Source organism: Battus philenor, unplaced genomic scaffold (genome assembly GCF_028537555.1).
Source record: "Battus philenor isolate CCGP_79_NKW_IND1 unplaced genomic scaffold, ilBatPhil1.0.hap1 SCAF_13, whole genome shotgun sequence".
Classification (NCBI taxonomy): Eukaryota; Metazoa; Arthropoda; class Insecta; order Lepidoptera; family Papilionidae; genus Battus; species Battus philenor.
This window is the reverse complement of record NW_027181675.1, coordinates 10,872,373-10,887,390: the sequence shown is the minus strand read 5'-3', so window position 1 is coordinate 10,887,390 and position 15,018 is coordinate 10,872,373. Positions and strand designations below refer to the sequence as shown.

At 32.3% G+C, this 15,018-nt stretch overlaps 1 protein-coding gene across 1 annotated transcript; it reads right to left on the bottom strand.

The window, feature by feature from the left end:
* Positions 1-995: 995 nt before the first annotated feature.
* LOC137933347 (UNC93-like protein) lies at positions 996-14,754 on the bottom strand. Its single transcript, XM_068777271.1, has 10 exons — positions 14,487-14,754; positions 10,986-11,104; positions 9,064-9,226; positions 7,797-7,920; positions 5,674-5,820; positions 5,042-5,108; positions 4,022-4,181; positions 2,816-2,920; positions 2,207-2,369; positions 996-1,327 (listed from the first exon to the last, which is right to left on the bottom strand). The coding sequence occupies exons 1-10, from the start codon at positions 14,592-14,594 to the stop codon at positions 1,047-1,049; spliced, it is 1,437 nt and encodes a 478-aa protein (XP_068633372.1). The 5' UTR covers positions 14,595-14,754; the 3' UTR covers positions 996-1,046.
* Between the last annotated feature and the right edge of the window lie 264 nt (positions 14,755-15,018).

Sequence of the window (15,018 nt, the reverse complement as noted above, 5' to 3'; positions counted from 1 at the left end):
TGCGATCTGTAGGAGAAGGTATGCCTTGAAGGGGGCATCTATCGTCTAAAACGGCGACACAAACACAACAGCTGAAGGATTTCAAAAGATTTCTAATGCAGTTAAAATATGGGTTCTCTTTATCAACTCACTCCATTTTAATAACAAGAAAATATTTAATTAACATCGATTCGCACAAAAACCACAAAACAAAAAAAGAATATTAATATATTAATGTGGAATTCCAAATTGAAATGCAACAAGTTTTATTTTTAAAACTGTCCGTAACAGTGTTTATGGCCAAACTAAGTATTAGGTGCAATTCGTTTAGCTTCTTCTCTCGTTAAAGTCGAGTCGCTATTAATCGTTTCACCAGGTAATTAGATGTTAATACAAAACGAATAAGAAAATATTTAAATGAATCATTAAACTCGGTGTAATATTGTCACAAAATACACAAATAATTAATTTATAACTTTAACGCCTTCACGCCTAATTGGTGCTTGCTAAATCAACCCAATAATTACCCAATAATTACTTTATAAATAATTTAGTTGATATTAGTTGTATGTGAGTTCAAATTAGATGTAACTGTTTTTAAAGATGGCGCTTTTCTAGATAGATGCTTTTGTTTATAACTTTTTAATTTAAACAATGCAATGTATTTTACTAATAGTAAATACCATTTCACGTTTTGTGAAAACGAAATTTAAAATAGAAAATGCAATATTTTGATACGGAACATCATTTCAAAAAGAAAAATGGGCACAATGAAAACCCACATGGCATTAATAAAGGTTGAGAATCAAGCTATTATATTAATATGTTTAAAACAAAAACTTTTATTAGAATATTTTTTATTGTATAGGCTGTCTCATTGGTTTTCATACTAATTTATAGGCGACATCTTAATAATAGAGAAATAATAGAAAACAGAATCACTTCGGTAATGAGTTTACTTTTTACGAGTTCTAAATATAAAGAGTAAAAATAAATAAATTCATTAAATAAAATAACATTTAATTTCTAATAAATTATCATATTTGTCATATGTAACATTATAATTATCACATTTCATCAATATTTTGGAACGCAATGTTATCACAGCCTATGGTATAAAGATCCTTTTTCTTCTCCTCTAATTTCTTCTTTGCGCTCCTGTCTCTATATTCTACAACAAAGTAGAGAATAACGCCTACAATCAACATCACAATAAGTAAATATGTTTTCGTCGTAGTTCTCAAGTACGGAGATATGACGTATGCGATTATATATCCAACTGACTCCCAGAGCCGGAAGTTTGAGAACGCCGCTTCTTCTCTACCAGGGAATAATATTCCATAGTAGGCTGTAAAAAGAAAAACTAATATGATATCGAAAACATAAATAATATTTGTACGACACTCCCTCACTTATTTGAATCCACTATATATATATATATATATATATATATATATATATATATATCTAAAATTTTCACTGTTATTAATTTTTTTGTACAATTTTTAGTACTTAAAAATACTAAAATAATTAGTAATCTAGTATTATAAAAACAGCTAACTATTCTAAAAAAATAAAAAGTCAAAAGTGTGCTATAATAATAAAATAACTAAATAAGAAGAACCTACAAGTATCTAATTAATACGAAAATTAATATAACTATATAAAGTTATTAATTAATGCACAACTATATTCAATTTTCACAATTATTATTTTATTGTAGAAATCTAATAATAAAATCTGAACCTTGTTGACTCAACCGATTTTATACTGTCAGGAGAATATAATGATTATAAATATAATATAATTAAAATTTAATGTCTGCGCATGAAGTGAAAAACGCGCGAAGTTGATTACAAACTGTGAAATGTGCAAAGTTTTAGATTTTGGTGCATCGCTTTCAAACTGGGCCAAAATCAGGCGCTACACGTATCACAAGCGGGCGGTCGGTCAGGAGAAGTACTCATACCTCCCTTCGACCGTCGAGTAGCCCTCCACACTGCTATAACACTATTATATAGTTAAGCTTTTGAAATATTATAGCTTGCGGAACAGTTCCGCAGCATAACAGGACAGACATCATCCGAAACAATATTATCAAAACCGCTGTAGCGCACCTCAGGAAGGTGCTTCAAGGTGGGGGACAAACAAAAAATGGGCGAATCGAAGCGGACGATACTACCCCCGTCTCACTGCGAATATATTTGACGTATATCGAATATCTTACCATTGATTTGCACAATCCAAACGGAATCGCACAGTCCCCAGAGCACAGCTATGACGTACAGCACATAGGCCTCCCCGGAGTGCGGGCGCCAGGCGAGGATACTCGCGAACAGTCCCGCCTGGATAATGGTCGCTGTGCATATCAGTGGCAGCCGACCTGTCACCTGCACAAATATGCTCATCAGCTCCGTGTAATCATCAATATAATAACCATCACATAAGCTTTCTAAATCTCTGCTTTTCTTGGCACGAACCTCCCCTCTTTATGAAGTATTTGCTTATAAGTAACACTCACTGTATTAATTATACAGGATTGTTACAAAGTTTTCAGAGGATAGGCAGCAGCGTTTTCTGCGTTCCATAATACGATATTGAGTTTGCCAACCCGCCTGTAAATATCCCCGAAATGATTTCTGGGCTTGAGTAAATTTAAAATTGAAAGAAATTTTCGCATTATGCGTAATTATTTAGTTACCTGTGTAACGATGTTACTGTCTTAAATTAACATTCATTACCATTGTTTTAGTAATTTTACAACAATAGACTGAAGGCAATTAAATCTCTTCAATTAAATAACTGCTAGTTAGTTTTTACGCCATAAAGAGCTTACCTTTGCAATGTACCCAGTGAGAACGCAGCCTATCGCATCAGCAACACCGTATGTCATCATCACAAAGCCAACAGTACCCGTGCCCACAGCGCAAGACACAAACGCCTGCAATTTTATTATTTTATTACTTTAGACACATGTAAATCTTATTTCATAATGTATGCAAAATAAATAAACAATTTAATATATGTATATCTCTCATTTAAACCTACATACTTTTAAATTGAATCTATATAACAAAGACATTAGCGTTCGTGCCTTTGTATTGACAATAACAGTTAATATATTTCCTTTTTTTCTCTTATTCTTGCGTATCACAACGTTTACTGAGCTAAATTACTCTAGTCTCGACTTAAATTCTTTCCTAACTAGTTATTATCAGCTTAAAATTGAGGAAGCATGTTAAAATAATCAAATGCAGATCATAAATTTTGGCCACGCCTGCGATAATACCAAAGCAAATAAACACATCAAAATCAACATTAAGAAATCTCAAATTCTGTATCATCCGCTATAAAATGTAATAGTTAATAAACAAAATATTTTTCTTTACAAAGATTTATCGGAAGTCGAATACAAAATAATTAAAAAAATGGTATAATATGTAATGGTATAAAACTGTAACAAAAGATTGAAGAATACAAAGGTTTAGATATTTACTGTTGGAAAATTTATTGGCTCTTAAACTACTATAGTCTATGCTGATGGTCTATGGGATCCGGAGTGAAAACCACGGACTAAACACGGCATAGTACCCACTCGCTGGACAGGTGACCTCATTAAAGTCGAGAAAAAATGCAGAATACAGGCTTATTTCACTGCGTACTTATTGGGGACAAAAATTATCAGAAAATCCTATGTCCAGCAATGGACATTCAAGGGCTGAAATAATTATATTAATAACATTTATTCGACGAATAGTTGTAGTCATAAGATATTTCGTTACAAATGTAACAATAGCAACTCGGCATTAAGAAACATTTTATTGTTCAAACGGCTTCAAATCTGTCTACGTTAATCATGGGAATAACAAAAATTATTTTGTTTAACGCTAAAAAAACTACGTCAGACAATTCCTTAAAGCAAGAATATCGAATTTAAACTTCATAATGATAAAGCAATTTTGTAGAATAAATACTACATTCGAACAGGACCAGGAAAGCTTTGTCTCAACAGTGTAATACTAAAATGATTTTGTACACTCACAGCAGTAAAATCGGCACCGAAGAACGCTTGTTGGAATCCAATGAATATGTTTATAGTGACGAGCATCAATTGGTTCGGTTCCACGAGCAGTTTCAACGTAACAGCTAGCAATGCCATGCCTGTCATCCCGCTTCCCGATCCAGCACGTCCACTGTCATACCTGTGTCATACCATACACTTTTTAATACTAAATAAACAATTAGAACCCCTTCTATAAAATAATCGTGACGTAATTAATGAAAAATAGAAAATTTATAAAAAGCTATAGGAACATAGGTTGCTCTATTCTAGCTGAAGTAAAAAACAGATTTATTCAGAAGTAAATTTCTTGGGTTTTCTATATGGAATGCCCGTATGGACGAAATTGCATGGCTAATAATACACCCGCTGTTATAATATCATAAGGGATTCCAAAGTCGAGCTGCTAATGTATGAAAAATTATGGCGAAATCTGTCAACACGGGGTTCTGTTGCGGCAGTTTTCCTTGAAGCGCGGTACATTGCTGTGATCTTGAAGACGAGTTGCATGTCAAACAAAACGCCTATTAAAAGGGCATTGGCTTCTCTTAAAGCGTGCCGACAGTTTTAACAGCTGTGCAGTATATACGTAACTTCAAGTGCGGCACTCTTTGTTTCTTCTCATAAGCGCACACTGCTAGGAATAAGACTCCCCTGAAACATATTTATGTAAGGATATACAATAATTGCCACGCTTGCCAGGCGGGTTGACGGTCGCAGTGTGGTATTGCGGTACGCAGGGGACGCTGCTGCCAATTATTTGGAAACTTGTTTGTGAGCAGTGGCAATACACTTTGTATTTTATTATATAAAATATATTACGTAAGACTGTAAGTGAGTCTGAGTAGTAGCAACCCAATACAATTAATTCACAAAATGTGATTGTCTTCCGGGAATCGAAGGACCTACGATCGCGAGTCACATTATACTTCCGCCGGGCTACCACTAGTGCGGCAGCGATAAAGGTATTTAAAAACACAATAAGTAAATAAACTTTCAAACCTCTTCATAGAGTCAACTCCAACAGCTACAATAAGAGCGGCACCCGCCATGCAAGCTAAATATATACCTGAAATGAATAATGTAGTGTATACTACTATAATGTTTTCATTGGTGCGATATAAGCCTTCTGCCATAGAAAACCGCAACTCAAGTCCTTTCAGAATTTGAATAAGGATTGCAGTGCAGATGTTTTACAATTCACATAAATAAGGCACTTGTTATAAAACCCCCATAATCTAAATATGTGTTTATATGTTATCACATATATGTTTTTTCTATAAGTCCTAAATAGAATAGCAAAAGTAAACAAGTAAGATAATTTTCATGCGAGATGTATGAAAATTGTATGAATTATGTATGGAGTATTATTATGTATGGATTATAGAATGTGCGCCGAGAAATGCAATACAAAGTATGAAAAATAAAAATTCGGACTGTATGATCATAATAGCAAATGGTAAGAGATGTTTATCATTTTCTGATCTGGTATATAAAAATATACAATAACACCAGATGCGGGCAACGCAAGACAGATCATCGTGGCGATCTTTCGAGGAAATTGATGCTTTAGCGAGGGTGTATGCTAACATGATGATAATGATAATTCAATTTATGTTTAAAATTCGACTCACCAACTATCATCTGAATCTTCTCCGGAGGTTGCGGCTGTAGTGCCTCTCCAGCATCAGCGCTCGGTAGAAAGTTGGCGCCGCACAACTCCGGGATAAGGGTATCATTGAGCGCCGTCACCGCAGCTTCATTATCACCCGAAGATATAACTGGAACCGACGAACCATGTTCTCTTATCTTTAAACGTACTTTGAAATGCATCGAATATTTATCGACATAATAATCATTTCAACCATAAAACGTCCACATCCAAACTTGCCCTATAAATTTCCAGAAGTAGTTGATTGAAAGGGGCCTGCATCCTCCACCTTCGCACGACCTAAACGAGATCGTCTGTTCACCGTGTGAATGAATGTCCTACGCCGAACCTCATGACCGCAGTGGCAATTTTCAAAATCATCAATTAAAGCTTTTTTTGTGCGCTAAGTGACATTAGCAATTCTATAGATGAATTTGCCGGGCTATTTTTAATTATCACTTGATAATTTCGACTAAGTTTATAATGTCTATATAAAAAAGATGTCCGTCCAATATTAATTAGAAAGAGAAACTATATATCAAAAAGATGAATAAATACACCAATACTTCACTTTGCGACGTAGTTACGTTCCAAAAAAACACGACGCAAATTGAAACGCCACAAAGTGAATTTAGATTTTCTATAGCAAACCATGTAACGATCGAAGCTTATTATCTCTGTACTCTACGTAAAGCTCAAGAAACCTATTAAAACGGGTTTCCTTACTCCATTTGTATAAAAAAAATTAAAAGAAAATTCGTTTCTGTTGTAAAGAAAATTTATTTTTATTTGTGACAGGCCCTTATTGTCTAAATCGTAAAACTATTATTTTATACACATAGAAAACTTTAAAAGTAACAACAGCTTCTCTATCTTAACTAAAATAAAAGACTGTGAAGTAAACCGCAAGGCTGTTCCATCATCATCGCTAGGTAAAGTTCTTTAATTTTGTAAAATTCAATTATTTATTACATTTTACAAGACACCAGGATCACGATTTGTTCCTAACAATAATTTAATAGACGATGTTAGTAAAGAAGAATAGCGGGCGGTCGACAAGTCATAGAAGAGTTTGGAAATGGATGCACATACCTATTACAGAGCAATTTTATAGCAGAAATCTTAGAAATAACTACATACTGTTACATACAGTACACTGTTAAAATATTACATGTGCATATGCCCAGTGACAAGTAAAAGGATACGTCCCTACTTATTATCATGTACAATAGTAGAAACATTTACTTCTTATCTATTAAAAAAATTACCATCTATATTATCGACATATCACACAACTGTACTTGCACAACCCTAGTCTAATTAGTATAGATATCAAAACTAGGTTAATTCCAATTGTGTTATTGTCAAATCTATTTGATTGTAACATAATCTTACGAAATAATTTAAAATACGAATATGTTCTCTAATACCAAATATTTCTTTATGGTAGCCCAGTGGTAGAGGAGTGAGACTTGCTATCTTAGATCACGGGTCGATTCTCGGTATACAATGTTATACATTTCACACTTTTTGAATTCATTGTATGGTGTTGTTACTACTTATAAACAAAAGTTTCCAAAGGTTGGACATCAGCGTCCGCTGCGTGTAATAATACCGTACTGCGATCGCCAACCCGCCTGCCAAGCGAGGATGTTTATGGCATATCCCCCGTTAGATATATTTGGGGGAGGCCTACAGTATATGAGCCTTGCAATTGGCTGAAACGACGACGACGATTAAATGTACGGAGTGAACAGAGAGATTGTTCACAAATATCAAATAAGCGTCCTAATCTTCCTAATTATTATTAGCATTCTTACTAGTAGGAATACTGCTACTACTTTGAAGTGGTAGTAGCCGCATAATAGTAAGTAAGAGTAAGAATATGATTACAGCTATTACTACATAAAAATAGCAGCAATGATTAGAAGAAAAAGTTACAATAATGAAAATAATAATACATTATTGAATATTTTTTTAACTTCATAGAAACTTCATGACAAACTATCTTAGTACGTCGGTGTGAATGTTAAACTAATATTTATAAAAAATATATATATATTATTTGTTTAAGTGAAAATTAAAAAATGACTTTAATACACATACCTAGAGAAGAAATTAGATTCCCCCATACTTGATTCAGTTGGAAGATCATGAAGAACAAACCGAGGAACCGTGTGAGCAACGCCTCGGCTGAAATATTTGATATTTTGCTGTGTGCGTCTGATACCTGAAATTTTATTAATAATATTGTACTGAAAATATTGTCTAAATACATAAAAAGATAATATTCGTCCAGAAATCAGTTTAAATTTTACTGAAGCGTATGGCGCAGAATATGCGATATGCGTAACTAGACGGATGATATTTGAATGATATAATCTTTAAGAAATTAAATCCGCATTTATTTTTAATCCTTTATTAAAATTTTGTGTCTAATTTTATATATTTATAGAGGTTTTAAAACATGAATTTACCATTAAACACCGTGTATATAAGTAAGCGTTACAACAACAAAGTAAATAATTCCAAAAGGAAAAGATAATTAATTTACATATTTCAGAGTAATCATGTTATACAGGTTGTTTTTCTAATAAAATGGGAGTGAAAGGTTTAAAGTTCTTTGCTGGCAAATCTGCTATATACCCTTTATGGGGCAAATCTGCTATATACCCTTTAGTTTGCTTTTGACACTTGACGAACAAAAAAGTTGATCGATTCTGAGTTCAAAATTCTTAAGTTCAAAAGCTTAGTAACACGTACATTGAATATTGCAGCAGAAATAAGTAGCACGGTTAGTAAAGGTATTACCAAAACATTTATTACAACGTTTAAAAGAATTGATCAACCTGTGTGTAGTTTAATGTTTTTCAAATATTAAATAATATTAAAAAAACAATGGATTTAATTACAACTTTATTACCAGTGGTAGTATCACATATGATTCTTCCGTTATCTGTTTATTATAACAATCAATGTTATCATTACTCTAGAGTCTAGACCTACTATAAATTATAATGGACAACCTTTCTAGTATACATATAATGCAATACAATAACTGAACAGTTATATAAGCCTTTTAAAATAATATAACGACATAAAAGAGTTTGTTTATTACATTGTGAATATCATTATTGAAAATTACAATGTTAAAACTTACATCAAATTTTTACTATCGTCTTGAAAAAACTGTTAAATAGATATAAATAAAATCGTAAATTCTTTTATTGTAAAATTATATATTCCTATTATTTTCTTATTACATTGTTTATATAACCGTATGAAAAAAAAATATTATAGAATTCAATTAAAAACAGAGGAAGTGAAACGGCTGGATGATGCAGATGTAAAAGATATACAAAATATTCCTTACCACGGAAAGGTAAGTGCATTTGGCGCACCAAAGAGGACCTCCGCCGAAGCCTACGATGAGACCGGCAGGGATGAGCGTCCAAAAGCGAGGCAACAACTGAGCAGCGATGTAAGGCATATACGTCACGAACGATAGCGACATCGCCCACTTTGTTCCCAGCCATCTGGAACAGTTTCGTTTGATATCAATATTCATTTTGCTTATATCGTCATTATATTATCCAAACAATCAGAGTATCGCTTGTAACTTAAAAATATAAGACGTTATGATGAATTTCTTCAGCAATTTTTCTTATTCACACTCACAACGATCTGTTATTGGTTCCGAGAAAAATGTTCACACCACAAGATTTCGCATCTTTTCCCCAGAATGCATCTTACATTCCTGCATCCCGTGGTCATTCAAAAAGTACGACGGGATCTCCGGAACTGTCTAAAAACTTATTCTCCATCTGAACGGGGCTAACGAAGACAGTCAACAAATTTGTTACTTTTATTTTATATTCTTGTATGGATCTTCTGTAATAAGATACAAGCTTAGCCAGCATGATTTATCAACCAGTACGGAGTCCTCTAAAAGACATCTTAATATTAAACGCGGTAAGTTTCCTAAAATCAATTAATAATTATTTTATAAAAATGTATACAATTACGTGAAGTAAACAATATCGAAATAGAAGGCAATAGGAAGGAACATGATGATTCTTAATGCCTTGAAGTCACATCATGGATGTGCCTTTTTTTTCAGTAAATATGTATGCGGGCTATTTTTAACTAGATAAACTAATTTCTTAAAAGTTCGTTAGGCGTAATCACCACACCTTTATAGGCATTCGTCGTAAAATCATACATGAACTGGAAAAAAGTCGGTCAACTGTCACATTAATAATATTGTATTTTCGTTTTTAATTTCCTGTTGGCACGTTCATATTAAAAAATACCTTTGACATCATTTTACCTTTGCGTAGTTTTTTAAAACTATAAAAGGCACTTTAATAAACTTTTTATATTCAAGCTGCATATATTATAACAGACAATTTTTAAAAAGTTTACGAATTTTTTATTTATTTATTGATATGTGACTGTTCACATAAAATATATACAACCAATTTTTATTATTTACACGATGTCAACAACAGTGTGTATAATATTCTTATTATTTATTCGCTCTATTACAATTTATGAAGAAAAGTTGAAAAAAATTCTCTTACTTTTAGGAGAAACTTGAGACAATATTGCAAAAGAATGATGTCCCTTGATGACCCTTATCAAACCTGCTTTGCCGCTTTTAAAAAGAAAGCGGTATTAAACAGCTTTGCCGTTTAACTAAAAGATACCGCCCAAATCTGCACCTTGATCGTCCTTTCTCTACATTTACGTTCATTGAACGAACCTACATCGATAAAATGAAACACCGCACCACACAGTAAATTACCAAATTATCAAATAAATTATAAAGAATTAAAAAATGTCTAATTCTCTGAAAGATGACAATGTCGCTATTTCAATTTTTACAATTCTATTTCTGTAAAATATTTTTTACTAATACGTGATATTTAGTGAATGTTAGAGTCTTACTTTGTACGTTTATTAGTAATCGAAGGACAGTTCCTATCTGCCTAACATACGAGCACATTATTCATCAAACATGGAACCTTGGTGATTAAGATTAATTATTTATATCCTGTAATGGACTGTGGCAAATTATTTACTCCTTAAGTGACAAGAATACTGGCAGGAATGATTAGATGATATTTATTTATTTCCTGTCTCGTTCTGATCTTTGAACTAAATTGAAAACCAAAACAGAAGAATGTTGTAATATTATATTTTACAATTAAAAATAAATATCTCTCTTTATTTTCTTACAGTCTCACTCTACTCTTTCTCTTTTTCGAGGTTTGATAGAAAAATTCAACTTACTTGATGACGACAACCGGCAGGAAGATGTTAGAGAATATCAAACCCGCGTAAACGGCTGCCAGAGATGCAGTGCCCAATCCAGCCTCGGCATTGATAGAGCTTTGCAAATTCGCTGCTCCCTATGAGAAAACGTATTTTTAATATAGTAGCCTTGTTATTAAAGTTTTTTACCCATTTACCTATGGTCAAAACATTTATATTATATCATATTTACTCTAAAGCAGTATTTTTAAACCTTTTTTGTGGCATGCTCCACCTTAGCCTTTTTAAAATTCTTACGCCCCTCCTATTGAGCGAAAAGGTTAAACTCGTGTCGAGTCCACTTTCGAATTGCCCCCCTGAACAATCAAATTGCCCGCCTGTTACGCGTGGGCCCCTCTTTGGTAAACACTGCTCTAAAGGATACGGAAAGATAATAAGCGATTTAAAATGAAGTAATTAAACACCCTTGTATATCATCATCATCATCATAATTTCAGCCATAGGACGTCCACTGCGAGATACAGGCCTCCTTCATAAATTTATAATAGGACCTTTTGGACCCAGAGCCTGCCAACTGCTATTTCAACTTACCATTCTACTTGGCTAAATTGATTACTTTCATTAGTCTATCGATATCTTCATACGTGTACTCTCACGGAGATAGACTTCATTTGCTTTAAAAAATAATAAACATCAACCTATTTTAACAAAAAAATTTAACTAAATGGATCATAAATCACATCACACATAAAACACAATTCGATAGTTATATAAAACTAGTCTCTCCAAACAAAGAAATAATAAACAAAAGCGTATGCAAAAACAGGAATGGCTTATATCGTAAAAAAGTAAACATGCAAATTTTCACCTTGAAAAGATCTTCGGTTAAAACAATTTTCGAATTTGGAATTTCAAGGTTTTTAGTTATAATAATGATACTACACAATGTCAACAAATTGATTAAACTATCAAGTCGTCTTATTGAAACTCACTTTTAGCTAATGATCAGAAGAAAGCATGATATATGTATTACATATATTGCTATCCTACTCTATTTTATGCCTATTTTATATAATTAAATTGTATTCCTTTACTCTTCAGTCTTCTTATTCTTGCCAAATAAACAAATGCAAATCTCAATTGTAGTTCTACATCTCTTGAAGTACATCAAGAAGAGACCATAATTGTCGCTATTTTCAGGTGGTTCGCCTTAAGATCGGACCGCCATTTTCTCCCTATTCTTAGTAGTCCTTGTAAAAGCCTTAGTTTCATTTCATTAATTAAGGTGTGTATTATTTGCAACATGTATGCATTAATATATGGAGACGTATCTTCTCAGCATTCCATAGATTCACCGTGCGAGTGAACGTCGTGCTCGGGGCTGACGACATGCGTAGAAGGTTAGAAAAGTCCTCTTTGCACTGCCGGTTACCTTCACAAACCAGACTTCATCCTATCTAACCATATTTAAAAGGATTCTTCTCAATGCTGCTTTGGAATCCATTTTCAGAAATATGTGAATTTTCACTCTTGATTCTTAGTTCTTCAGCAGATTATACAGACATTACACAATTATATCTCTGGCTCTACCGCATACATATTCAAAATGATTCATTCGTTTTAGTTTGTTAACTTTACTAGGTTGGACGTGTTCACTTTAGTTGTGTCGTCTTTATGTGTATTTGTTTCCCAGAAAACAGTTAGTTCTTTTAGTACTCTCTGGTACTGTCTGGTACTGGTGTATAAATAGTCTTGAAATGATATGCACAGATGTTCTATGTTGCTTTTCATACGTGACAATTAAAAAAAAAACATAAATGTACTACTATCATTGCTATAAGTATACACGAAAAAAAATTCTTATAAATTGTTGAAAACGTATTCAGTTCTTTGTCTGAATTAATTAAAAAGTAATTTATTTTGTCACTAATTCAATCTATCACTTATTTATTTACTTATTTTAAATAGGCAAACCAGCAGTAAAACATATCATAAACTTAAATTAGTACTGTATAAACTAGTTCAAAACTAAATATGTTTTCTTATTGTAGAAACATAACCCTGGCTATTATTATGCTAGCTTATATCCAAATATTAACCAAAAAAAATTAAAAAAGATAAATACGAAAACATAATTCACATTTTCATTTACAGGAATATTGACAACCCATTTCAGTACACATGACCTTTAAATCGTCCGAAATAAGACAACGCAATTCTTTTCACTTAATCATGACTTGCCTACCATGAGTAGGTCAGAGAGTATATTTAAATAAACTTATTAGCTAATCATTTAAACCGGTATAACAGCCTTTATTGTCATGCCGAAGTAACGAAAAAGGTTAAGCGTTATAACTACATTATATTTATATATCACATAATTAAATTTTATAGGAATGAATTGTTGAATTTTGCTATGTTCTACTTTGGTAAAAGATTCACGAAAAAATGTATGTTATCTATTATAATAATGTAATTATTTCCCCTTTGTGGTTTTGGCTCTTTTTACTATGTACGAACTATCTATCACAAATCTTTTGGTTTCTTCTCCAGATGAAGTTCTGCTCGCTTTCATCCACACCATTGAATTGGCATTTTAGTCTCTTTAATTGCGACTTTTAATACTTTAATTTTGTCAAAATTTTCGCAAGTCTCATGTCTGATGTTCTTGCTAGGTGACACGCGCTTCACAGTGGTTACATGTTATAGAACTTTTTAATATTCCCCTTTTTGATTAGTTTATCAGGTTCGTGGTTCATTGTTTAAAGAAAATTTAATTAATTGTCTGACAATTGTGTACCGAGTAATTGTAATTAACCTAATTGAGTATTGTATTAGTTAGGCTGTTATAGACTTCGTCTGTACAAACACAGCGATGTTTTAATTAGTTGTTAGAAGTAAACATAGCTTAATTACGTTTAAATGAAAAGAATTGCATTTGTCCTTGCTTTTTGAACTAGATTAAATTTTATCAAAGATCAATATAGTCTAAATCATTATAAGCATGTTTTCGAAAATATGAAAGACATCAACAACAAGATGTAGGATACATGCTGCGTAAATGTCTCCCCATAGATTTACGATAGAAACGCTTAGAAGTGTAATGTATCCAGCATATGTGTCGACGTCTTATTCTGCACTTGTTTATGTTCTTTACTCCAAAATCTTGAAGATTCCTGAAGAGGTCTTAAAAGTAACTAATATGGTATGTTGAGTGTACCAAATTTAAATTATCGATGAATGTAATGATATTTTTATCATATTTAACTCTTAATGACCCGGGTCTTTTTGTATTGACATCTAATACATTATATAGTCATACCATGTATAACAAATGATTTATCCAAAAATTATGTTATTATAAATCTAAATTTAAACATAGACAAAACAAACCATAACAAAAAAGGAACTCGTTACAATTTACTGGATTTATACTTAATTTACTAGAATAAAGTTTTAAAACTATTTACTCAAATATAATATTCGTTTGTTATAAATAGTATAAACATAAAAACTCACGCTGTAGGCTGTGAACTGGACCATAAAGGCTAAGCTGATGACGACAACATTCTTCACGATTCTCCAAGTCTCCTTCGGTTTAAGCTCTGGTACGTTTTGTTTTTTCATTTTGTCGAATATTTGTTTCACTTAAGAGTTCAACACAAATAACTTAAGGCTCAAATTTTAAAATGTTTAATATAATAAATCTTTTTCACGTTACATTTTTTTATGATGATGTGAAAAATTCATCACTTATATTTTTAAATATAACAATTGTGAGCATTCACTGTAATCACAGACCGAAAAATTAAATTAATTCGTATTTAATGCATAATTTCTTTACAAAATAATTTTATATATAAGTAACTTTTAATTACCATATACCAATATAATATATTTATAATTATGTTTTAGCTATGTACTAACAACAGTGAGAAATCGAGCAGAACATTGAACTAATAATGGTGATAAAATCTTTAAATTGTACTTTACCGTGTTGGGGGTACAAATAAGTTCATCATCTTCAACATTTCAGCCATAGGGCGAACAC